The sequence below is a fragment of the Cricetulus griseus genome, chromosome 4, assembly GCF_003668045.3.
Source record: "Cricetulus griseus strain 17A/GY chromosome 4, alternate assembly CriGri-PICRH-1.0, whole genome shotgun sequence".
Taxonomy (NCBI): domain Eukaryota; kingdom Metazoa; phylum Chordata; class Mammalia; order Rodentia; family Cricetidae; genus Cricetulus; species Cricetulus griseus.
In genome coordinates, this window is record NC_048597.1 from 221,245,699 (window position 1) to 221,270,594 (window position 24,896).

The 24,896-nt window shown below is 45.0% G+C and overlaps 1 protein-coding gene across 4 annotated transcripts in view; it reads left to right on the plus strand.

Annotated features, from left to right (window-relative positions):
• Positions 1–3,501: 3,501 nt before the first annotated feature.
• The window catches only part of Ubp1 (upstream binding protein 1), a 47,730-nt gene continuing 26,335 nt past the window's right edge, over positions 3,502–24,896 (plus strand). Inside the window, exons 1-3 of one of the 4 annotated variants that reach the window (XM_027415289.2) lie at positions 3,502–3,792; positions 16,342–16,493; positions 23,831–23,907. In XM_027415289.2, the coding sequence (XP_027271090.1) occupies positions 3,680–3,792; positions 16,342–16,493; positions 23,831–23,907 (342 nt within the window). In that variant the 5' untranslated portion in view covers positions 3,502–3,679. The remainder of the gene's footprint in view (positions 3,793–16,341; positions 16,494–23,830; positions 23,908–24,896) is intronic. The other 3 variants (XM_027415291.2, XM_027415287.2, XM_027415288.2) reach the window with 3 other exon arrangements.

Here is a 24,896-nt window from a genome sequence, read left to right on the forward strand (position 1 = left end):
TCTCCATCTCCCTCTGTGTCACTCCCTTTATCTTCTCTCTCTCCCTCTCTCTTGTTCTTCAGCAAATGCATTTTCTAAGTATCTGTTGCACTCTTGGTCCAGGAGCTATCTCTAAAGTTGGAATCAAGTTAAAACAACCTATGTTGTTTCCCCCACTTTTGAGGGAGAGATTACATGCTCCTGCAACTGCCTCCTTCCCTCCTCCTTTCCCTAATCTTCTAATGGCCGTCCTTTTCACATGGCTGTCTAAATTCTCAACAGAGGCCCTGATAAGCATCCTTCACTCTTCTGCTCACAAGAACTGACTTGCAGAAAAATGTGTTTGAAGAGAAGAATGCAGGCGCTGCCCTAGGAGGCCTAGGTCTCAGGTCCAGACTTTTAAAGAAAAGGAGCGAGACAGAATTGTCGAGAAGACTCCATCTGGCCAGGGATTTCCCACCAGTTGCCTCACAGTAATTCACAGTGTCCTGTCAAAGCCCTCATGCTAGTGGAAGTTTCTTTCCCACCAGCAGCTCCCAAATAAAGACACTGAGGCTTGTGTTAATTGTAAATGTTTAGCCAATAGCTCAGGCTTGTTACTAGCTAACTCTTACACTGAAACTAACCCATATTTCTTATCTATGCTTTGCCATGTTGCTTGGCACTTTTCTTCAGTAGAGCATGTCCATCTTGCTCTCTCTCTGCATCTGTTTTCGAATCTTCTGACTTTGCCCTTCCTCTTCCCAGAGACCTTAGTTTGGTTGTCTGGCCTTTACTTCCTACCTGGCTACTGGCCAGTCAGCTTTTTGTTGAACCAATTCAAGGGACAAATCTTTACAGTGTACAAAAGGATTATTCCACAGCCCCCTCACACTCCTAATTCCTACCCCAAAATGGAGTTCTATTTTTGAGACAAGAATGACCTTGAATGTTTTTCTTTTACAAAAAGATTTAAAATTTTTGATTATGTGTAGGTGTGCATGTGAGTGCAGATGCCTACGGCTGTCAGAAGAGGGTACTGTATTATCTGGAGCTGAGGTACAGTAATGAACTACAGGTTCCCTGGGTGAGCAGGTAGTGCTATTAACCATTGAGATGTCTTGACAACCTACCTCAAGCCCCCCCCCCACACACACACACACACAAACCGTCTCTGAGCCAGGTATGTACTTATAACTCAGTCTGTAGCCCATGTTGGCGTCAAACTAACTGTGATTCTCCTGTGTTACCTCCCTAGTGCTGGGATTACGTGCATGAACCATCATGCCCTGCTTCCAAAGGCAAATATGTAACAAAGAAAAAGATTATCGTTTTCCCTGGGTATGGTCTTGAATAAATCTAATTTGTTCTACTCATTTCTCTCTCCTGATCTTTCAGTAGAGCTATGAGCTGGACCAACCTGAGAGTCACTGCTGTTTTGAGACAGGGTCTCGCTATATAGCTTTGGCTAGCCTGGAGCTCACTGTGTAGACCAGACTGGCAATGAACTCACTGAGTGCAGGAAAGAAAAGCATGCACCACCACCGTTGGCCCCAGCCTTAGATGTTGGCAACTTTTTTCTTGGATTTCACAGGTTCTGCTTCTACATGTTTGAGTACTTCTTTAGGGCACCAGTTGGTTAAAGACATGGGATAATAGTTTGCACAACTATACTCATCCCAACAATCAGAGAATTATCTTTCCCCTTATTTTGCAATAGTTAATAATAGACCTAGTGCTGGGCGTTGGTGGCACACACCTTTAATCCCAGCACTCAGGAGGCAGAGGCAGGCGGATCTCTGTGAGAGTTCGAGGCCAGCCTGGTCTCCAGAGTGAGTGCCAGGGTAGGCTCCAAAGCTACACAGAAAAACTCTGTCTTGAAAAAAAAATATATATATATATTAGTTTTTAGAGAGAGAGAGAGAGAGAGAGAGAGAGAGAGAGAGAGAGAGAGAGAGAGAGAGAGAGCGCTAATCCATGTTGCTGGACTCACATACATCTGCTCACTACTCAAATCCAGTACTTTGGAGACAATATTTTGTGGAAAAGAAATGCTCAGCAAAGATCAGCCCTGATAAATGGGAGGCAGCAGTTTTCCTCAAAGCCTCATGTTTAGGGATAACCAAACACAGAAGATCTTCAATAGGAAGTAAAAGGAGCCACCATACTGAGTGTAGCCCTCGTCTTTTTTTGCTGTGATTATCTCCGTTTCTTCCTTTTGTCTGCATGTTATACGAACTATGATGACCTTTTCTCTTTTTCATTTAATTCTTTTAATGTGCATTGTTGTGAGGGTGTCATATCCCCTGAAACTGGAGTTACAGGCAGGTGTGAGCTGCCATGTGGTTGTTGGGAATTGAACCCGGGTCCTCTGGAAGAGCAGCCAGTGCTCTTAACCGCTGAGCCATCTCTCCAGCCCAGGTCGCCTGTTTTCTTTAGAAAAACCTTCGTTTTCTTCAAGTTCACTCTCATAGCAGTTTACATGCTCTGTGCTAGCGCACATGACTAAAATAAGGAGTTTGCCACACAACCTTACGTTATCTCAAAGTCACCAGATGTCCTCCTGGGTTCTGCAAATTTCTTGGTTTGAGACAAGACCTCGCTAATGTAACCTTGGCGTGGCTGGCCTCGTCCTCAGATCACCTGCCTCTGCCTCCCGAGTGCGGGGATTCAAGTTTGACCCCCACCCTTGACCTGCGGGGAGAAGGCTTCGAGCAGCCGTTCAGGGCGGGCTGACTGATTTCTTCTCCTGCCAATCAAGACTGTCTGCACAAGAGTTCTAACGTAACTCCTCAGAGCAGACGTAGCCGCTTTCTCTGCAGCGGGGAGAAAAGCCGGCCGGGAGCTACTTCCCAGCACCGACGGAAGTAGAACCCGGAACCACTTCCTCCAGCGCGGGCCAATGAGCTCGCGCTTATGGCAGCCACTTTAGTCCCGAGCGGAAGACCATTCTGATTGGCGGCGCAGCCGAGTGCGCAGAGGCTCACGGGAGTCCAGTCCCGCCGCTGCGCCGTGACTGCCCAGAAGAGCTGTCAGTCATCCGGGCCGGCCCCTCTTGGTCACGCCTCTTCCGCCGCCGGGCAGCGACGCCGCGGGGGCCGGGCAGCTCGGCTCACGCAGGCGCTCGTTCTGCCGAGAGGCGCGGGGCCGCGCGGGCGGGCCTGGGAGGGGAGCGGCCGCGGGGGCGGGGCCGGGGCGGGGCCGGAGGAGGAGGCGGAAGCGGCGAGCGAGCTGGAGCCGGAGTCGCATCGAAGCTGCGTCCGGGCGGCGGAGCGGCGGCGGCGGGTTGGCCGGGGCGAAGGGGCGCTGGAGCCTGGGCGGGCGGGCAGAGGGCCGGGGGGGCCGCGGCTCGGAGCGGGTGACGGGCGTGCCGGGGGGATGCGAGCGGGGCTGTGGGGCGGGGCGGGGCGGGCGGCGGCCGCGGGAGCGGCGCCGGGGGCGGGCGGCGGCCGCGGGAGGCGCGGGACCGGCGGCCGCGGGAGGGGCGGCGCGGCCCGCGGCCCGGTCGCTCCCGCTGCAGCTGCCGCCCGGCGCGCTGTGCCCTGACAGCTGGGCCTCGGCCGCTCTCGTCTCGGCCGCGTCCCGGGCCGCCGCTGGTGACCACTCGCCGCGCCGCCGGAGGCTTCACCCGCGCCCTCCCTCAGGACGCGCCCGCGGAGCTCGGGCGCCTTCGCCCCGGACCCGGAGGCCGCGCTGCGCGGGGCGGCGGCGAGGCCGGAAGATGGCCTGGGTGCTCAAGATGGACGAGGTGATCGAGTCCGGGCTGGTGCACGACTTCGACTCCAGCCTGTCGGGCATCGGGCAGGAGCTGGGCGCCGGCGCCTACAGCATGAGGTAAGGGGCGCGCGGCTGCCTCCCCTCCACCCCCCGGCGGGGCCTGGGCCGCGGGGTCGGGGTCCTGCCGCGTGGCTCCGTGGCCTCGGAGCGCGATGGGGACGGCTGCAGCGGGACCCCGCCGCTTCGGCCCCGGGAAGCCACTGGGTCAGAGGGGAAAGGGGCTCCCTTTCCAGTTGATTTACGAGTCTTTTTAGCTGCGACGGGCTGTACAAAAGGCGCGGTTTGTGGTGGGAAGACAGTGCAGCCTACCGTACCGTGTGGCCTTCGCATTTCAGCCACGAGACATTTTAATAATAAGTTATATTGTGAGGGAAAGTAGCCCCGAGGGTAGGCGAGCGCATTGACTTGCTGTATAGTCTCCTGATTGTGTGAGAGTGAAGCTGGGCCCTTGACTTGGTTTCTTCATTCTCAAAGTGACTCCCTTCAGGCTGTTTCCTCTTGCAGAGGGCTTTAAGATTGTGCCACAAACAATAGTGTAGTCACTGCTGTCTGCACCAGCAGCTGTTCCATTTTGTATAATTGGGAGAGGTTGAAACAGATAGGAGCCAAGTATGTCTGCCCCTTATCCCGAAAGAGTTGAAGAATTCTTGGTGACTCAGAAGCTCTTTGTTTTGATGCTGGACTATGACTTGTGTAGGGTATGGTTTAGCCACTGAAGTAAAAAGCAGAGTGGTCTTTGAAACTGATGTGAAGAAAGTGTAGCATTCTGTTTGCAGCTAACTGCCTGGTGTGTGAAGTGCAGTGAAGTCCCCAGTAGTTCTCCTAGCTTCCCTGCCACCCAGGGGAGGGCACGAGCATTCATGCCCCAGGAGAAATAACCTGGGTCAGAACTGGTCTGGAGAAGTCCAGGCTCATCCCTGAAGCAATTTGGCTTGGCTCTGCCCCACACAGAACTCTCAGAACAGTGGGGAGGTTGCTTGGCCCATGGAAAGGAGCGGTGGAAACCCTGCTAAACTGAGAATTAAGTCACTTGCATCTGACCCTGCTTTGGTCTCCACACGACTCCCTAAACTTGGTGCCTCCTTTCTCTCCAGTTGTGTAACTTGAGGGCTTTAGATGTCTTGGTTGTTGAGGACCTTGAGCTACTGAGAGTCGTGCGATCACCCAGAGAGGAGCATTGAAGTCAGAAGGGGCTGCTGAAGAAGCTTGCTTACTGGCGGTTTTCAGAGCTTGACTTTTTTTTTTTCCTAGGGGCTTCTGTGAACTGTGCTTGGTTTATGCTTGTTTTTGGTGATTCTGCCAACTGGCTAACTTGTGCTTAGGGTTATTTCTCTGAAAAGGAAATCAATTCTTCATGATATCCTTTCCTTGACCTTATTCTTGAAGTTACTCTAGCATCTTTATGATTCTCATTAATGACACTCCACTTGGGAAAACCCTTTCCCTTCAGTGTTTTTGAGTGTGTCATATAATCTAAAATTTCCAGTGTCCCTGAAAGTGAATGTTAGTTTTTGAGGGGGCTTACTTATTTCATATTAAACTGAGTTCTGGGAAACCAAAATGAATTTGCCTCTTTTGCCTTCAAGACCCTTGATTTAAAATTTTCAGGTATAAAACATTGTGAAATTGAGCTGAGAAGGAGAAAGTCCGAGACGGATTAGTCTTCCTCCATCAGTTTGGTCTCTCTCTCCCCATTTACCCTGAGTCTCAGAGCAGCCTGCTTGTTCTGCCTAGGAATCTGAAAGGAAGCAAGCCTGGACTTTCTATTGTTTGTTCTCACCTACTGAGCTCAAAACAGCCTGAGGTGGTGACTCACATCTATAATTTCAGCACTTGGAGGCTGAGGCAGGAAGACAGTCTGACTTTGAGTCCAGCCTGGGTACAGATTTTGTTAGACAGACAGACAGACAGACAGACAGACAGACAGACAGACACACACACACACACACACACACTAAGAAGTATACTTTAACTTATTGGGAAAATCTTGATAAAAATTTGGTTTGGTGGGCTGCAGAGATGGCTCAGCAGGTAAAGGCATTTGCTACCAAGCTTGTGGACAAGTGTTCTAGCCCTAGAACACACATAATAGAAGGAGAAAACTGACTTCTGCCAGTTGTCCTTTTATCACATAGAGGTTGAAAGCACACTTGTGCTGATTTTTTTTTTTAAGTAAGCATTTGCCATTTTTCTTCAAACTGTGTTTGTGGGTGTCTTAAAACAAAATTCATTCTGTCTTTAGCTTCATGGATCTGGGAATTGAACCAAAGGCCTTGAGTTTACTAGCTAAGGTCTTTGTTTTTCCTTTGGAGACAAAATCTCACTATGCAGTCCAGGCTGTTCTGGAGCTCACTGTGTTGTCTAGGTTTGCCTTGAATAGATTCCTGAGTGCTGGGATTGTACCAGTTTAGGCAAAGTATTAAAACTTTTTGTTTCTCCTCCCCATTCATTCATTCATTCATTCATTCATTCATTTTGAGAAAGGTTTTTATTTAGCCCAGACTGGCCTTGAACTCACTGAGTAGCTGAGGATGATTTTGAACTTCTGATCCTCCTGCCTTGGATTATAGTCATGAACCACCTCCTGGTCTGTGTGGTGCTAGACTTGAATCCAGGTCTTTGTGCCTGGTAGCTGGGCAAGCATGCTTCCAATTGAGCTATATCTTCTGCCTTTTCGACCTTTTTTAGACTGTTTTTTCAGGCTGTCTTGGTGCTTACAGTGTAGCTCATGCTGGCCTCAACTTGAAGTCTACTTCTGCCTTCCGAATACTGCAGTAATATTCTTTAGTTTTTTTTTTTTCTTTCTTTTGTGGTTTTGTTGTTGTTTTGTTTTTCAAGACAGGGTTTCTTTGTGTAGCTTTGGAGCCTGTCCTGGAACTTGCTCTGTAGACCAGGCTGGCCTCAAACTCACAGAGATCTGCCTGCCTCTGCCTCCCAAGTGTTGGGATCAAAGGTGTGCGCCATCACTATCCCTAACCCTAACCCTAACCCAGGCATTCTGAGGATTTGTAGAGACAAATGCAGTCAGTATGGGGAAGCTTTCTGAGGAGCAATGCAGTCTGAGCTGTCAGTCTGAGGACAGGATCACCCTTTAGTCTGAGCATTGGTAGAGGTGAGAGCTCTCTAGTGTCTGGCTGCTTTGCTTCTCTGTTCCTTCAGCTTTCACCCTGATAGCTGACCCTGAATTTTTATTATTAAGACCAAAGAAAATTCATGTTACACCCATCTTGCTCATTATCATTCTGATAATTTTATTTCTTCCTAGGCTTATATAAGATCTCAGGTTTTCTGCATAGCTAGACCACGTCTTTATTTTTTTAAAAAAGATCTATTTATTATGTACACAGTGTTCTACCTACATGTATACCGGCAGACTAGAGAGGGCACCAGATCTCATCACAGATGGTTGTGAGCCACCTTGTGGTTGCTGGGAATTAAACTCAGGTCCTCTGGAAGTGCAGCCAGTGCTCTTATCCTCTGAGCCATCTCTCCAGCCCTAGACCATGCCTTTAAATGGTGACTGTAGTTCTAATATTTCCTTCTGTCTCCCTCTTTGTGAGACATCTAGGGTTTCAATGAAATGTTGGCTAAAGACACCAAAAGCTGGAATCCTTAATTATCTTATTGATTTTATAGAGAATTATGTATTATAAATTTTAAATTTAAATTCTAAATTTTTTTAAATTGTTTGTCTCCATTGTGAGACAAGATTTGCTTTTATTTAGCTTTCTTTTCTTTCTTTTAAAAAAGGTTTTAAGCCAGGCGGTAGTGGTACATGCCTTTAATCCCAGTACTTGGGAAGCAGAGGCAGGCCTGCTCTACAAAGCTAGTTCCAAGACAGCCAGTACTGTTACACAGAGAAGTCTTGTCTTAAAAGAAAAAAAAAAGTTTTAAAAGTCTTATTTTATTTTATATGTGTGTGAATGTTGCATGTGTGTAAATGCACCATGCTTGTGCCTGGTGCCCAAGGAGGCCAGAAGGAGGTGTCAGACTTCCTGCAGGCAGGTTTTTGGATGGTTGTGTGCCATCATGTGGATGCTGGGAACCAAACCCAGGTCCTCCTTAAGAGCAACAAGTTCTTAACCATGAGCCATCTCTCCGGCTCTCTTTTTACTGGAGAGAGAGAGAGAGAGAGAGAGAGAGAGAGAGAGAGAGAGAGACAGAGAGAGAGACAGAGAGAGAGAGAGAGAGAGAGAGAGACAGAGACAGAGACAGACAGAGAGAGAGAGAGGGAGGAGGAGGGAGGGAGGGAGGAGAGAGAATGTTGTGTGTACTTGCCACAGTACACATGTGGAGGCTAACTTGCAGGATCCCTTCTTCTACCTTGTGGGTCACAGCTTGTCAGTAAGTGCCTCTATCAGATGAGCAATTTCACTCAGAGCTATAGTTCATGCAGAATTAATTATTCAAAAATTACCAAAGGTTGAAGCATGATGACACACACCTGAAATCCTACTACTTAGAAGTGGAGGCAGGAGGATTAGTTGTTCAGGACCATCCTAGGCTATCCTGAGTTAAGTGAGACCCTCTCTAAAGACAGAAAAAAAGTGGGGACTGAAGAGATGGCTTAGTGGTTAAGAGCACTGGCTGCTCTTCCAGAGGACCTGGGTTCATTTCCCAGCACCGACATGGCAGCTCACAACTGTCTGTAACTCCAGTTCCAGGAGATCCAACACCCTCAACACAGACATACATGCAGGCAAACACTAATGCACATAAAATTAAAAACAAATTGTTTTAAAAAGACAAAAATGGCCTGGTGGTGGTGGTGGTTCATGCCTCTGTCCCAGCGCTTGGGAGGCAGAGGCAGGCAGGCAGATCTCTGTGAGTTCGAGGCCAACCTGGTCTACAGAATGAGTTCCAGGACAGGCTCTGAAGCTACAGAGAAACCCTGTCTAGAATGAAATCTAGATTTGAGGTTTTAGATCTTTTTAAGTAAGAATGTTTGCAAAAATATTTGAATATTAACTTTTTTCAGGCACATGGGAATATTGAGGTTATCTTAGTTTTGTTTGACTTCTGATCCTAGCTCATGCTGCTCAGTAGTTAGTGACCTTTTACCCCTGCTCCTGTTGCCCCCCTCCCCATGCTTTCATAGATAGCTTGCCAGCCTAGGATGCCTCCCTCCTCTGTGTCCAGCTAACTCCCTTCCTTGATACTGAGTGATCAAAGCAAATCTGCACCTACTCAAGACTTGTGGGTTGTCTGAGTGTACTTGGGCACCGGTGACTTTGTCTTTCTCCTGGTTTGGTCTCTTGGACATGTTGAACAGTAAATTGGAACAGTTGTCAGGTTTGGAATTTTCTCAGCCTTTGTGTTTTCAGATTTCTAGAAACTAGGTGGTAGTTTGCGGTCTTGGCCAGGTGGGACGATCGCCTGTAATCGGCACTCAGGAGGCTAAGGCAGGTGGATCTCGAGAGGCCAGCCTGATCTACATTTTGAGTTCCAGGATAGCCAGAAAGCTACATGGTGAGACCCTGTCTCAATGCACCCCCACCCTCCCCCCCCCATACTACAACAGCAACAACAAACCGCTGCAGTCTTTTTCTTCTCCTTTCCTTCTCCGCTTCCCTCTCTCTGCAGTGCTCTGGAGACCTTCTTTTCCCATTCCATTTCCTAACTTTCCAGTCACAGTCAGAGCTGCCATTCAGCCCAAGTCCTTAATTTGGCTCATCTTAATTTCCTGTTCTGAGAATTCTGTTTGTGCTCTCCTTGAAAGTCTCCTGTCTCTGCAGGTCTTTCCAGACTTGTATTTCTTCAAACTAGGTAAGCATGATTTCAGAATTGGGTTTGATAATTCTAGTGTTTGAAGTCTGAATCTTTTCTGCATCCAATTAGGAAAATGGAAACCAGTGAGTTGTTTGTAGCAGAGAGCTTAGTGAAACCTTCCACAGCAGAGGTGCTGAGAGGGCTAAGCAAGGGGCTGTGGTGCCCTTAGCTCCTGCTGGCTCAGCAGCCAGCTTTCAGAAACTTGTGTGTTGCCTGCCTTGCACATGCCTCACTCTGAAATCTCCCACAAGTGCTTAGTTTGGCTCTAACTAACAAGATTCCAGTTAGCAAGCAGTCTTCTAAGAGGGTTTTGAGGCCTATGTCCTCTGCAGCAGAGACAGAAGAGAGCTGGGTACTGCAGGCGGGAGTCTGGGACTGGGTGTTAAGCCATCTGTTGTTTTTGCTTTGGGTTCTTATTCCTAGAGTCTTGTTTGTCCTTTTATGCTTGGTTATTTTTGAGTCTTGGCATTGTGGAATTATGTGGAATAATTTGATGCCTGTGGCTTTTCATTAGCTTGTCAAACTCTGGGAGGCCTTCCTACCTGGCTAGGGCACCTTAAGTCCACATTTAGCAGTTTCCTGGACCATCTGGAGAAAGTATTGTGAAAGGCATCCTTGCAGAAGCTCACTCTACTTCTTCCATGCTCTTGGACTCTTTCCTGTCCAGTTCATGGGGGGGAGGGGTATTCTAGACCCCTGGTGAGGTCAAAATAATATCACAGCTCTGTGATTCGATCATCAAACTGGAAAGGCACCCTTTGGTAAAAGCATTCCAGGTTTGCTCAGAGTTTCTCAACTTTGCTTATATTTCAGACCATTTCCATACAAGATCATTAGCTCTTATAGTACTTATAAAAAGAATGTATGTTGGGGCTAGAGAGAAAGCTCAACACTTACTGCTTTTGTAGACAACCAAGGTTCACTTCCCAACACCTGCATTGTGGCTCACAACCACCTACCTGTAACTGGAGATGTAAAGGATCCAGTGCTCTCTTCTCCTCGGTTCCTGGGGCCCCTGCATTCCTGTGGGGATATAAAATTCCTGCATGTGCATTTACACATACACACTAAATACTCTTTTTTAAAAAAAGAATATATGTAATTTTCTCTGTGTGGTGCTGGCTGCCCAGGAACTTGCTCTGTAGACGAAGCTGGCCTCAGGCTCAGAGATCCACCTGCCTCTGCCACCCAAGTGGTGGGATTAAAGATGTGCACCGCCACCGCCCAGGTATATGTGTGATGTTATAGAGCCCTCATTGCTTTGCTGGCCTGGAACTCTCAGCACACCACAGTACACATGTGAAAGTCACAGGACAGCATGTTGGGATTGGCCCTGTCCTTTCACAGTGTGGGTCCTGGGGACTGAACTGCTCACCAGGCTTATGTGGCAAGGGCCTTTCCTGGATGAGTCATTTAGCCAGCCCTTTGTCTTTTGAATCCTTTAGAATTTCACCTTCCAAATATGTTTTCATTATTTACTTGCTATTTTCTCTCTAAGAAGGCATCAAATTTGAACTTGTTAAGAAGGCATCAAATTTGAACTTGTTTTTGAAAACTACCCCATCACTATAGTTGTATCGAAGCTATGAAAGCAGACACGGCACTCAGTGTATGCTGGGCCCTGCTAGATACTGAGGTACCCTTACCATTCTTCACATGGGCAGTCATTTTACCAAATTTCTTGTGCCCGCCCTCCCTCCTCAGGCCAAACTCAAACTCACTATGTAGCCAAGTCTGGCCTTGAATTTCTGATGCCCCTAGTGTTGGAGTTACAGGTGTGTACTGCCATACCCAGCATATTTCTCTGTTTTGTGAGGCACAGTCTCCTGTAGCCCAAGCTAGGTTTCATTTTCACATGTAACTAAGGATAACTGAACTCCTGACCTACCTCGGTTGGGATAGCAGGCATGCACAATGTTCCCAGCTTTGTTAAGGTTTTAAAGTCACAGCTTCAGTGCTAACTGTATAGGTGGTTCAGCTTTTCTTACCAAGAGTTTGATCTGGTTTTCTACATTTTGTGGCTCTGCAGTAGATACATTCATTGTAAGATCAAATCTGTTATAACATCCATTGTCTTTCATTTAAAAACGTTTCACTTATTTGAAACATCATGTAATGCCCAATAAGTATGTATTATTTTATTTGCCAGTTCTAAAAGATGAAATTTGCTTATTTTAGTTCAATTTAATAACCTGAAGAGATGGCTCAGGGGTTAAGATCCCTGACTGCTCTTTCAGAGGCCCCAACTTCCATTTCTAGAATCTACATGGTGGCTCACAACCACCTGTAACTCTAGTTTCAGGGGATCTGATGCCCTTTTCTGGCCTCTGTGGGCACCAGACATGCATGTGGTACACAGACATACAAGCAGGCAAAACACCCATACATGTAAAATAAAAATAAATAAATTTAAAGAGTTTGTCTGTAATACTCAAAAGACTCTCCATTTGTGAGATTACTGAGACCACCGAGTGTTAGCACTTTTAAAAGGCTTAATATAGGAAATCTTGAATTATTAAGTGTTTTATGGATTCAGCAAATATTGCTCCTTTGTATTATTAGATGACAGTAAAGAAACAACTTTGGTTGTGATTATGCTAGGGAGGGCACAAACTTATCAGATCTCTATATTAGCAGAATAATGGGGGAGTGTTTGGAAATATTCAAATAAAATAAGTTACTTGGACATTCTGTAGAAGAGCAGAGCCAGCAAATAGCCCTGAAAAGGGCTTGTTGGGAGGTCAGTGTGGGCAGGATTTGGTGAGGACGAGGAGCAGCACCATGGCTGGGCTTTGTGTGATTTTTGTTAGGACCCTGGTTGAAAGCAAGTTGATGAAGGGTTTAGAGGAATAAAATGATCTAATTTCTGACATTTGCTGTGTTGATTGGAATTTTGTCATCATTTTCTTTTTGAAAATTTAAAAATATTTTTATTATTTCTGTCTCTCCCCGTGTCTGTGTCTCTCTCCCTCTCTCCTCCCCTCTTTTTCTCTCCCTCCCCATCCTCTCTCTCTCTGCCTCCCAGCCCCACCTATCTTTTCTCCTGCCTAGTTATTGACCATTAGGCTCTTTATTTGACCAATCAGGTGTTTTAGGCAGGCAAAGTTAACAAAGCGTCACAGTGTTAAACAAATGCAACATAAAAAAATGTAGCATATCTTTGCATTATTAAACAAATGTTCCACAGCCATTTCCCTTGAAAATGTGATTAAGACCCCCTTCAGGCCTGTGATCCTAGCACCCCAGAGGCTGAGGAAGAATCACTTGCTTTGTTTTTCTGTCTTTAAGTTTCTCAATTATTTATTTATTTTGGTTTGTTTGTTTTCTAAGACTAACCATGTAATTTACCATGTAATCCTAGCAGGCCTGGAACTCAGAGCTCCTCCGCCTGCCTCTGCCTCCAAGTGCTGGGATCAAAGGTGTGCACCACCACGGCAAGAGTGTTTCTCATTCAGTCTGGCCTTGTACATGTTAAGCAAGTGTTCTGCTATTGAGCCATAGCCTCCCCATTTATTTTGAGACAGGGTCTTATATAACCTGGCTGGCTTGGTGCTTGCTGTGTAGAACAGGCCTGACTCAGCCTCCAGAATGCTGGGATTAAAGGCATGCGCCACCATGCACAGCTCCCACATTTTATTTTTAATTAAGTCAAGTTTAAGAAACATTTGGCATCTCAGGTCATGGTGGTACATGCCTGTAGTCCCAGCACTTGGGAGGTAGAGGCAGGAGAATCAGGAGTTCATGGTAATTCCTTGACTACAATAGTGATTTTGAAGCTACCCTGGGCTAGATGAAAATGTATGTCAAACAAACAAAAAACAACCAAAGGGGTCTGGAGAGCAAGCACATTTGCTGCTCTTACAGAGAATCCAGGGATTCTGTTCCCACCACCATCCTGCACATGACGCCTCACAACTCCAGTTCTAGGGGATCTAATGCTCTCTTGTGGCTTCCATGGGCACCAAACATGCCTGTGGTACACATACTTATGTATGTATGGGCAAGAAAACCACTCCTACATGCCAAATACGTAAATCTTTAATCACAAATCTTCCCTGTTTTAATGGTGGGCATGGGTTACAGCTACTCTGGGAAGCTTTTTGCCATGTGGTCTAGGTCTCTGCTGAGGTGCGGACTCAGAGAGCTGAGCACAGCTACACAGAAACATAAGTATGTTACCAGCATTGTTCATAGCTGGAACAGAGAAGCAGCCCCATGTCATCAGAACAGATGCCAAATGTGTTATGTCCATATAATACAGTAAGGTTGGACAAACCACAGATAGACCCAACAGGATGCTAAGTGCACCAGACCCGTCTCAGGAGGCAATGAGCTTACCAATGCATTTGCATTAACTGTCTAGGATTAACAAATTAGTAGAGACAGAATGGAGGCCAGTGGGAGTGTGGGGTCAGCACCGTGAGTCATTGCTATTGGATATGGGGCATCTACACCCGCCCCCACACACAAACACACACACACACACACTGCCCACTGCCCACTGCCCGCTTTTGAGACAAGGTCTCATGTAGTCCAGGCCAGACTGACCTCAAACTGGCTATGTAGTAAGGCTGACTGAACTTCTGGGATTATAGGCAGAAGCCACCATGTTTGTGTGGCTCTGGGGGATAGACCCTGGGGCTTCTTGCATGGTAGGCAAGCAGCCCTCATTTCTTTTTCTTTCTTTTCTTTTCTTTTCTTTTTTGTTGTTGTTGTTTTGTTTTTGTTGTTTTTTTGTTTTTCGAGACAGGGTTTCTCTGTATTGCTTTGGAGGTTGTCCTGGAACTAACTCTGTAGACCAGGCTGGCCTCAAACTCACAGAGATCCACCTGCCTCTGCCTCCCCAGTGCTGGGATTAAAGTTGTGCACCACCAATGCTGCCCCCCCCCCTTTTTTTTTAAGAAAATATCACTGACCTGGCAGTGGTGATGCATGCCTTTAATCCCAGCACTTGGGAGGGAGAGGCAGATGGATCTCTTCTCTGTAAGTTCGAGGTTAGCCAGGGTTACATAGAGAAACCCTGTCTCAGAAAAAGAAGAAAAGATAATCTCTTCGTAATCCAGACTGGCCTCAAATATTGAATCTCCCAAGAGCTGAGATTACAATGATAATAGATTTCTTTTTGGGGGTGGTAGGGGGATGTTCTGGAATTAGATACTGGAAATGGTTGCATGGCTCTATCAGTACACCAGAAATAAGAGAATAATACATTGTTAAAAGACCGCTGTCACTGCTTAGTGATACTGTTAAACACAGAGCCAGCCAGCCATGCGCCCAAAGCTGACAGGTGAAGACAGTCCCAGAAGACTCCTGGATGCAGGTTATTCCTGGGAGAAAAGTAGCCACTGTGTCTATTGCCAGTTTGCTGTGCAAGTCATTGTTTTGGACTAGAGAAAAAACTTTGTTTTCAGCCATAGCAGGCCTCTTGGGGGAGCATAATGTTAAGCACCATTTTATTCAGTGGTTCTTTGTGGCTCCATGATGGTAGTGTGACCTGTCTTTTGGCAGCAGTCTTAGTTTCTGCCTTTCAAAACAGGTAGTTATGCACTCTGGATTTGCTTTTTTCTTTTTTTAAATAAAGGTGATCTGGAGTTTAATTTTTTTCATTTGACTAGGACAAGGTCTTACTCGGCCCAAGCTCTACCATCTGAGGTATATCCCTAGCCAGAATATACTATTTTATTTATTTATTTTGAGAGGATCTCACTATGTAACTCTTGCAAGTCTTGCCTTGAACTCAGAGATCCATCTGCCTCTGCCTCTTGGATGCTGGAAGTAAAGACTTGTACTACTACACCTGGAAAGTTTACTGATTTTTTTTTAAGGATTGATTGATTTATTTATTTATTATGTATACGTGCTCTGCCTATGTGTTTGCCTGCAGGACAGAAGAGGGCACCAGATCTCATAATAGATGGTTGTGAGCCACCATGTGGTTGCTGGGAATTGAACTCAGGACATTTGGAAGAGCAGCCAGTGCTCTTAGCCTCTTTGCCATTTTTTTGCAGCCCCCAAGTTTACTAGTTTTAAAAGAAAAAAAACCTTCCAGGTGCTTTTTGTTGTTGTTTGTGGTGGTGTTGGGGGTTAAGCCTAGGGCCCTTGTACGTAGGCAAGCATTCTCCACTGAGCTATGTGCCCAGCTTCAACTATTACTTTACAGTGTTCTCATTAGAAAAATGGGTGACTTATAGTATTTTTTTTTTGGGGGGGGGGGTTCCGAGATAGGGTTTTTCTGTGGCTTCGGAGGCTGTCCTGGAACTAGCTCTTGTAGACCAGACTGGTCTCAAACTCATAGAGATCCGCCTGCCTCTGCCTCTGCCTCCCAAGTGCTGGGATTAAAGGCATGCGCCACCACCGCCTGGCCTAGTATCTTTTAGATGAACCAGTTTAGCATTAATAGTGGTTTATTCTACAAAACATTTATCTTAATTTGGGGTGGGTTGAGGGGAGGAGTTAAAGTCAGGGTTTCTTTGCATAGCATTGGCTGTCCTGGAACAAACTCTGTAGATCAGGCTGGCATTAAGGCCAGCATTACCACCACCTAGCTCTTATCTTAATTTTTTGGGGGGGCGGGGCTTGGTTTTTTGAGACAAGAGTTTTTCTATGTAACTAACAGTCCTGGCTGTCCAGAATGGCCTGGAACTCACAGAGATCCTCCTGCCTCTTCCTCCCAAGTGCTGGGATTAAAGGTGTGTACCACCACTGTCCGCTTAACTTAAATTTTAAGTGAAATAATTCGTTGCCTCACATGCAAAGCTTTGGTTCCATCTTGAACACTGGATGGGTTGTGATACCCCTGAATTATGTTTTACATGCTTTCAATGTTCTGTTTTTCAGCGATGTGTTGGCATTGCCCATTTTCAAGCAAGAAGATTCTAGCCTTTCCTTGGATGGCGAGGCCAAGCATCCCCCTTTTCAGTATGTGATGTGTGCTGCGACTTCGCCAGCTGTGAAACTGCATGATGAAACACTCACTTACTTGAACCAAGGTTAGTATGGTTTGTCACATAGCATGCAAAAATCTACAAACATCTTAAAGAAATGTTTTGGTATTGTAACTTACAGTGCTGGTAATAATTAAAAATTAGGTTCTTAAATTGTATGAGCTTAGCAGAAATGTGGGACATTTTCTTTGCACGAACGCTGTTGTACACGGCCCGCCCTTTCATATACATGTGATTCTTTCTCTGTCACTAAATGAAATCTTGGGTGGGTGGGTGTGGGTGTGTGTGTGTGTGTGTGTGTGTGTGTGTGTGTGTGTGTGTGTGTGTGTGTGTGTGTGTGTGTGTGTGTGTTGTTTTCTGTGTAGCCCTGGCCGTCTTAGAACTTGCTCTGTAGACCAGACTGGTCTCGGATGTTTACCTTCTTTTGCCTCCCAAGTGCTGGCATTAAAGGCATGTGCCACCACTGCCTGGCCACTTAATGGCCATTGAACAATAGATTTTAGGCTGTATATTTATATTACAAAATGTAGAAGGGAATTGGACCTAGTATTACATACTTTTAAGCCTAATACTTGAGAGGCAGAAGCAGAGGCAGACAGATCTTGAGTGTGAGGCCACTCTGCTGTATACAACAAGACTCTTTCCAAAAGGGGGAAAAAACCCAAAAATAGTGGAAGAATAACTTGTAACATCCTTTGATAGGGAGTTTAGACTCATGAGGGTCTTTATCATAAGACAGTAATCCTGTCTATAGCATATGTGGGCTCCTCACTTTGCTTTTAATATATAGTACTTATTTGTGGTTTAGTTATTAGAAATTTAACTTTCAAATGATTTTATTTAGTAATTTGTTTGGGACTTGAAAATTTCAAAACAGCATGGGGGCAAGGATATTCATTTAATCTTATTTTATTATGTTGGTGGACTGTGTGGTGTTAGGGGTGGACTGCTGAGATTTGTGTAGGCTCTAAGGGAAACATGGTTAATTCTTGGCTGTTTCAGTAAGAGGTGCTTTGTTTGTTGTTGGGGTGCTTGGGATCCAGCCCAGGACTATAAATGTGTAGCAAGTGCTGCCCTCTACAGCAGGCCCACTGAGAGCTTTTAGAGCAGGACCTTGTCAAGGAAAGTTCTGAATGCACTGGGAAGAGTCCTGACCAGTACTTGGCTTGCATACAAAGTTCAGAGTTGCAGGGACATTGAGAGTCAGGTCCCAATTCCTAGGAGGTTTGGGGCAAGACCCAGGGACTTTGCTCTTCTCTCTCTCTCTCTCTCTCTCTCTCTCTCTCTCTCTCTCTCTCTCTCTCTCCCCCCACCCTCCCCACCTCTCCACTTCTCTCCTCTCCTCTTTTCTCTTCTGAGACATGGTCTCTGAGTAGCCTGGAACTCACAGAGGTCTACCTGCCAAGCGCTGAAGTTAAAGGTGTGTGCCACTATACTGCCAGGAACTTGTATGCCTGGTAAATTGAGGTGAGGCTGCTGGCTTGGGAAGCACAGGTACCCCTTTCTTTTGAGACAGGGTCTCACCGTGTATCCCTGACTATCCTTGCAACTCGCTATGTAGACATGACTGGCATTGAATTCACAGAGATCTGCCTGCCTCTGCCTTAGTTGCTGAGATTAAAACTGTCCCACCATGCCCCTCACAGTTCACTTCTTTTTTTTAAAACTTTAAATATTTGGGAAAATAAGTGGACTCTCCCTGACTTCTGTTTATCTGTTTTTGTATTTCTGCATTGCTGGGACACTAGCCTTGTGCATGCAGGGCAGGTGCTCCACCACTGACTCTAACCCCCAGCCCTTCAGCAGCACCCGGTAAAGGCTAGCATTCAGAGGAGAGATGGCAGCTATTAAGGAGCTAATGCTGTGGTTTTCTATTCACTAGTAGCTCCCCGGTAGGCTCACTGCTCACCTGCCTTTTGGGGCTATTCATTAGGGCTGCACCAAAAGAAAGAGGAAACTGTATGTAACTTATGTATCAGAAATCAGAACAAGAATTCTTAGCTGGGTGAGGGTGTACAGACTATAGGAGTACAGAGTCTAAAAACTGCAACTTTGGCCAGGTGGTGGTGGCACATGCCTTTAATCCCAGCACTCGGGAGGTAGGGGCAGGCAGATCTCTGTGAGTTCAAGGCCAGCCTGGAGTTAGTTCCAGGACAGATTCCAAAACTACGGAGAAACCATGTCTCAAAAAACCAAACACCAAACCAAACCAAACCAACAAAACCCCTGCAACTTTGTGTTTGGCTGGTTATGTCTGAGTAGCTGTCTATAAGAAGAGTTGGGTCTCTGATTTTTGACCCTAGAGTTTAGTCCAACCTGGAGTAACCCGTTCTCCTTTTAGCAGGTCTGACTAGGACAAATCACCTTTTACCAAAGGGCTTCATATGCAGCAAGGCAGAACGAGTCTTACAAATCCCTTTGCTGTGTCCTGGGTTAGTGCCTGGTAGCCACTGGAGTATCATCTCATTCTGCAAGCAAAAAAGAGCCTTTCTCCTAGTTCCTCTCAAATACTGTTCATTTGGAGCTGAATTCTATTCGGAGAATGTTCTGCTATGAATGTTAATTAACCAATATTAACTACTTTGCAAATAGGTCTTAGGCTCTAGGAAATAGTAGCACATTTATTGACTTAAAATTCTGTTAAAATAATAGGAGGTTAGACCATAGGTAGCCCTGCAGTTAAGAATACTTGCTACTTTTTGTTGTTGTTGTTGCCATAGGGTCTCACTTCCTGGCTAGCCTGGAACTCACTATATAGATCAGGCTGGCCTAATATTCACAGGTCTGCCTGCCACTGTCTCCCACATGCTGGCCTTTCTAGCCATAAAAACATTTGATACTCTAGCAGAGGAGGACCTGAGTTCATTTCCCAGTACCCACATGCTCTGCTACCGCCATTCATAACTACAGTTCCAAGGGACCTATTGCATTCTTTCTGCCTCTTTGAACACTCATACACACAAAAGAAAAGTAAATGAATTTTTTTATATGCTTAAACTTAGCCAGTGGGCTTTGTCACATCTTTGGAGTCCACGTGAGAAAGGTTAACGTCGAGACTGAGTACTCAGAACAAGAGGTAGGTGGGGTATGAGCTCATCATAGCAGTTGTGTTTTCTTCCTTGATTTGTTTGTTTGTTTTTCAAGTCAGGGTTTCTCTGTGTAGCCCTGGTTGTCCTGGAACTTGCTCTGTAGGCCAGGCTAGCCTCTAACTCAGGTCAGTCTGTCTCTGCCTCCGCCTCCCACATGCTCGGACTAAAAGCATGTGCCACCACACCCAGCTAGTGGTTGTCAACCATGGCAGTTCTTTTGTGTTACTAAGCCCCAAAGGAAGAAAAATACCAAACTGTGGGAGGTAAATTTGGGAGGTAGAGGCAGGAGAGAGGGCTCGGTGGTTCAGTTCCCAGAATCCACATGGTGGCCCACAACCATCTGTATGTAACTCCAGCTCCAGAGGATCTGATGGCTTCTTCTGACCATGGTGCGCGTGCGCGCTTGCACGCACGCGCACACACACACACACACACACACACACACACACACACGTAGACAAACATATAAAAACTAAATATTAAAAAAAATTCAGACAGTAACGTTCAGAACAGGACCAGCATCTCACCAGATGTTACAGTTTGATTATATACACTTTTTAGGAGTGGAATTTCAAGTTTTCATTTGGAACTGAAATGTATGGAGTTGAAAAGGCTATGGAGGAGAGGAAGACAAATACAAAGAGAAGCCTGTAAAGTCCTGGTTGTCTTTCCAGTGGGTGTTCCTGAAGTGGTGTATGTGGCATTGTGGTTTGTCTCTAACAGGCTGGCCTGAGACTTGCCTCTGTGTCTCAAGTGCTGGGATCACAGGCACATAGACTGTGTCCAGCTCACAGCGCCCTTCAAAGCCCACTTCCTTAGAGGGACCAAGAAACATCAACCAAGAAAGCTGGAGCACAGGACACCTTCCTTCTCTGTCTTATTCTCTCAGGCTTGAGGATTTTGTGTTTTTGAGTATCATGAAATAATCCCAGTGGGACAAGTTTCCCTTTGTCTATGAGAGCCAAATGAGTACTGTTTTTTGTGAGCCTCTCATTAGCTGCTTTACTGGGTGACTTCGTGAGGAAAAGCCCTGTATTCATCTTTACTCCTTCAGTGGTCCATGTTTAAATGGCCACACCTAACACTGAATCCTGAAAAGCCCTCTGTTAACATCTCCAGCCGACTCTCTGATTTCAAACTAACTTTATCAGTGTGGATACCCCATGGTAGCTGACTCTGGGTCTGCTTCTTGCTATCTTCACTATGTCACAAGATGGCAGCTGCTCTTCCTTCATCAGAACTCTGGAATACTTCTTGGATTCCTTCTCACAGTTGACCTCTAAAAGCAGAAAACTCACTCAGGCTCTTCCTTAGGGTGCCTTCCACGAGTGACCTCTGCTCTCAACAACTTCTGCTGTTAGCCAGTGGAAATAGACCATTAGCCTTACCAACTTACCACTCTGATAGGTGAACCTTGCTCTGTATCTGTCTCTTGGAGGTTTACTGGCTTTTGTTGGTCTTCCATTGGCATTTCCTGTTTTTTTGTTTTGTTTTGTTTCACACTCACACGTCCTTTTGATTTGTTCATGTTTACCTTGGAGAATAGCAGGTATTTGTTAGTGATTTTGTGAGTACTTCTTGGGTAGGCAGCCCTTTGAGGGAAAAACAAATTAAAATAGTCCCTCTCTTGTATTTTTTTTCCCCTTTGATTAATTAGAATATTGAGTCCACAGATCTGGAATTTAGCTTATTGACAGGTGTATACAGGTTGCTTTCTAGAGACTACTTCGTCTACCATTGTATGAAATCATTCCTTGTCCACTTGAGTTTTTCAAGATAGTGTTTCACTGTGTAGCTCAGGCTGGCCTGAAGCTCTCAGTCTTGCTTCACCCACCAGTGTTGACTTCTTATCCAACATTTTTTGGTTTTTCGAGACAGGGTTTCTCTAGCTTTGAAGCCTATCCTGGCACTCGCTCTGGAGACCAGGCTGGCCTTGAACTCACAGAGATCCATCTGCCTCTGCCTCCTGAGTGCTGGGATTAAAGGCTTTATCTAACATTTTTGAATAATCAGATAACTAACACAGAACTTTTACTTTGCTGGGCAGTGGTGGCACATGCTTTTAATTACAGCACTTGGGAGACAGAGGCAGGCTGGTCTTCAGAGCGAGTTCCAAGACAGGTCCAAGGCTGCACAGAGAAACCCTATAAAATAAAAAGTAAAAAACAACTTTTACTTTTATTTCCTAAGTTCTTGTGAGGCTCAGTATAATTTGATATTAAGACGTAAAAGGAGCTTGGGATAAAGATATCCTTTATTAGAAGAACGCAAGCCAGAGCGTGACAGGGGCAAGCAAGGCAGGCAGGCCAGAGAGAAGGGGCTCCCATGTGCTTTGCAGCCCCTTAAAACCCTATCACGAGTCATCCTGACCTCACCTTGACCACGCCCTAACAGGCGTTGTCAGGCACACCTGTAGCCAGCTTCTAGCATGCGTGGCTTACACTTTTAGTCTAAAAGAGGATTAAAGCTTAACAGTATAAAGTATCCAAAATTAACAATCATAAAGGTGAAATACAAGAAGATACAATAATCTGCTATGTCACATCCTGACTATGTCTACATCAGCTAAACCCTAAGGTCATCTGAAAAGAGGTGTCCAAGCCTGAACACCTCCTTCCAATCCCAACCTTAAACAATAGTAAGCTATCCCTAACTAGGCTTACGCTCCCCTTAAATGTATAGTGATATATTTTTCAAAACTGCATCTATGCTTTTTTATTGTGTTCAAAATCAAGATTCATTGTTAAACATGTTATAATCTTGTCTTAGTTTTAAAATTTTAAACTTCTCTTGTCATAAATGCTTTTATTAATCTTTCAGTATGTTGGACAAATTTAAAGAATACTTTAAAATTAAGGAATATTTCAGTAATACACTATGCACAACTGTTTTTATTTCTCACCATTTTTCAAGTGATTTGATTATATTTTGATGATCTTTTGTTGATAATTCTATGGTCTAGAACAGTGGTTCTCAACCTTCCTAATTCTGTGGCCATTTGTACAGTTGCTCCGGTTGTGGTGACCCCCCAACCATAAAATTATTTCATTGCTATTAATAACCAATTTTGCAACTATTATGAATTGTAATATAAATATCTGGTATGCAGGCTATCTGGTATTCAACCTCTGTGGGTTGAGGGGTAGATAGTGTGGACATGAGTACTATTGCCCTTGGAGCTAGAAAAGGGTGTAAACACCTGGCATGGTGCAGTGATCAAACTCAGACCCTTTAGAGACATGGTAAATACTCGTGAACACGGAGTCATCCATCTCTCAGCTTAGCCTAATTTTCTAAATTCTCTAGACCAGTGTGTAGAAATTATGTGTGTACAAATGAAGCAATGGGCAAGTGTGACTTGCATTTAGTAACTCAGAGAGGCTCCAAAATTAAAATTGGTTGTGGTCTATACAAAAAAATGTTTATGTTCATAGTACCATCTATTGTCACCCCCAAATTAGAAAACAACACAAAACATACATCACTTGATGAGGAGATGAACAAAATTTGATCTGCTTTTGCAGTAGAAGATTACCTGGCAATAGAAAGGGAAAACATAGCATAAAAAGGAAAAACATTACATTAAATGAAAGAAGGCAATCTCCAAAAACCCCACATATTATTTTTGTTTATATGAAAAGTCTGTAATAGGCAAGTCCCTAGAGATAGAAGGTGGATGAGTAGTTGTCTGGGGTTTGGGGAGATGAGAAGGCAGCATAGGAAGTGATTGCTACTGGGTTTGGGTTTCTGTTTAAGATAATGAAGGGCTCTAAAATTGGTCATAGTAATAGTTGTGTAGCTGTGACATATCTAAAACTCACGGGATTATGGCTTAAAAAATAAATTTCATTCTCGGTGGTGGCTCGAGCCTTTAATCCCAATACTCAGGAGGCAGAGGCAGGTGGATCTCTGTGAGTTCGGGGCCAGCCTGGTCTCCAGAGCAAGTGCCAGGACAGTCAGGGCTACACAGAGAAATCCTGTCTCAAAAAAATAAAATAAACTTCATGGTATAAATTAATATTTCAGAAAAGTTAATCATGGATACATATGCAGTAAAATAGTCTAGGAAAATGACCAGTGAAAGTAAGCTGACAGACAATCTCCCACGTGTAATTAGGGTAGATGGTGTGATTTTTCAGGGACAAAAGAGAAAGGGCAGTTTGAATATGCTTCTCTGGCACACTGACAAATTAATTTCATGTAGATGTATATTTGGAAGGACAGCTAAATTATGTGGAATAGAGTGGTGTTCTTTATGTGGATTGTTTTTGATACAAAATTTCTTTAAATCAGGCCAGTCTTATGAAATTCGGATGCTGGATAATCGCAAAATGGGAGATATACCTGAGATCAGTGGGAAGTTGGTGAAGGTAAGGACAGTCTGTTTCATTTGTATGGACTCTGTGGGGATGGAGTAAACGTAGCTATTGTCATGCAAGAGGGTTTTTTATTGTTTTTAATGTGTTTATCTTGTGCGAGTGCCCCTGCACAGCACACTTGAGACTGCAGGGACTGGGTTCTCTGCTTCCTCCACGGGGCTTCTGGAAATTGCATCTTAACCTCTGAGCCATTGATGCAAACTTCTTTATAAAAAAATTTCCCTTTAGAAAAATGACTATTTTAGAAGTTTGAGCTTTTTAAGCTGTATTTTGCTTATTCATGTATGACATGGAAATTACAGTTGTTGGGACCAGGAAACAGTAGGAAAGTTAGTTTAGTTATACATCACCACAACGAAAACTCTTCAGTTTATTTTGTTATTATTAGAGAGAGAGATCATTGTAGCACAGGTACACACATGCCATATGTGGAGGCCAGAAGATAACTTCCCTTCCAACTGTTTCCAACTTGGTGTTCTGGGGATTGAACCTACGTTCTCAGGCTTATGCTGCAAGCACTTTTGCCAGCTGAGCCATTTGACCAGTTGAACCTTTAATTTGAAAATATGTTAATTTAAAACTTTTAAGACCCTTTAATTTCACTTTTTAAATTTTTCTTCAATATAACTTGAAATTTCAGTTTATCTACTGACATATCTAAATGAGGATGTCAGTCATCCTACATCTAGGGACACAGCCCCTGTTTGGTCAGCCTTGAGGGTTGATCTTGAGACAAGGAATACACATTCTCACACATGGCTCATGGAAGGTGAGTCCTTCTAGCTTCTGTCTGCCTGTGTACCAGGGTTTGTTACAGATACCACAGCATTAGAGGCAATACGTTTTTGGAATATGCTTATTGGGGAGGTATAAGTTGCACTGTCAGCAGGAGGCTATGGAACTCAGCTCCCCTGATATTTATTGCAGTGTTGGGGATCAAACTGGGATCTCACACAGGCTAGACAAATGTTTGCCCATAC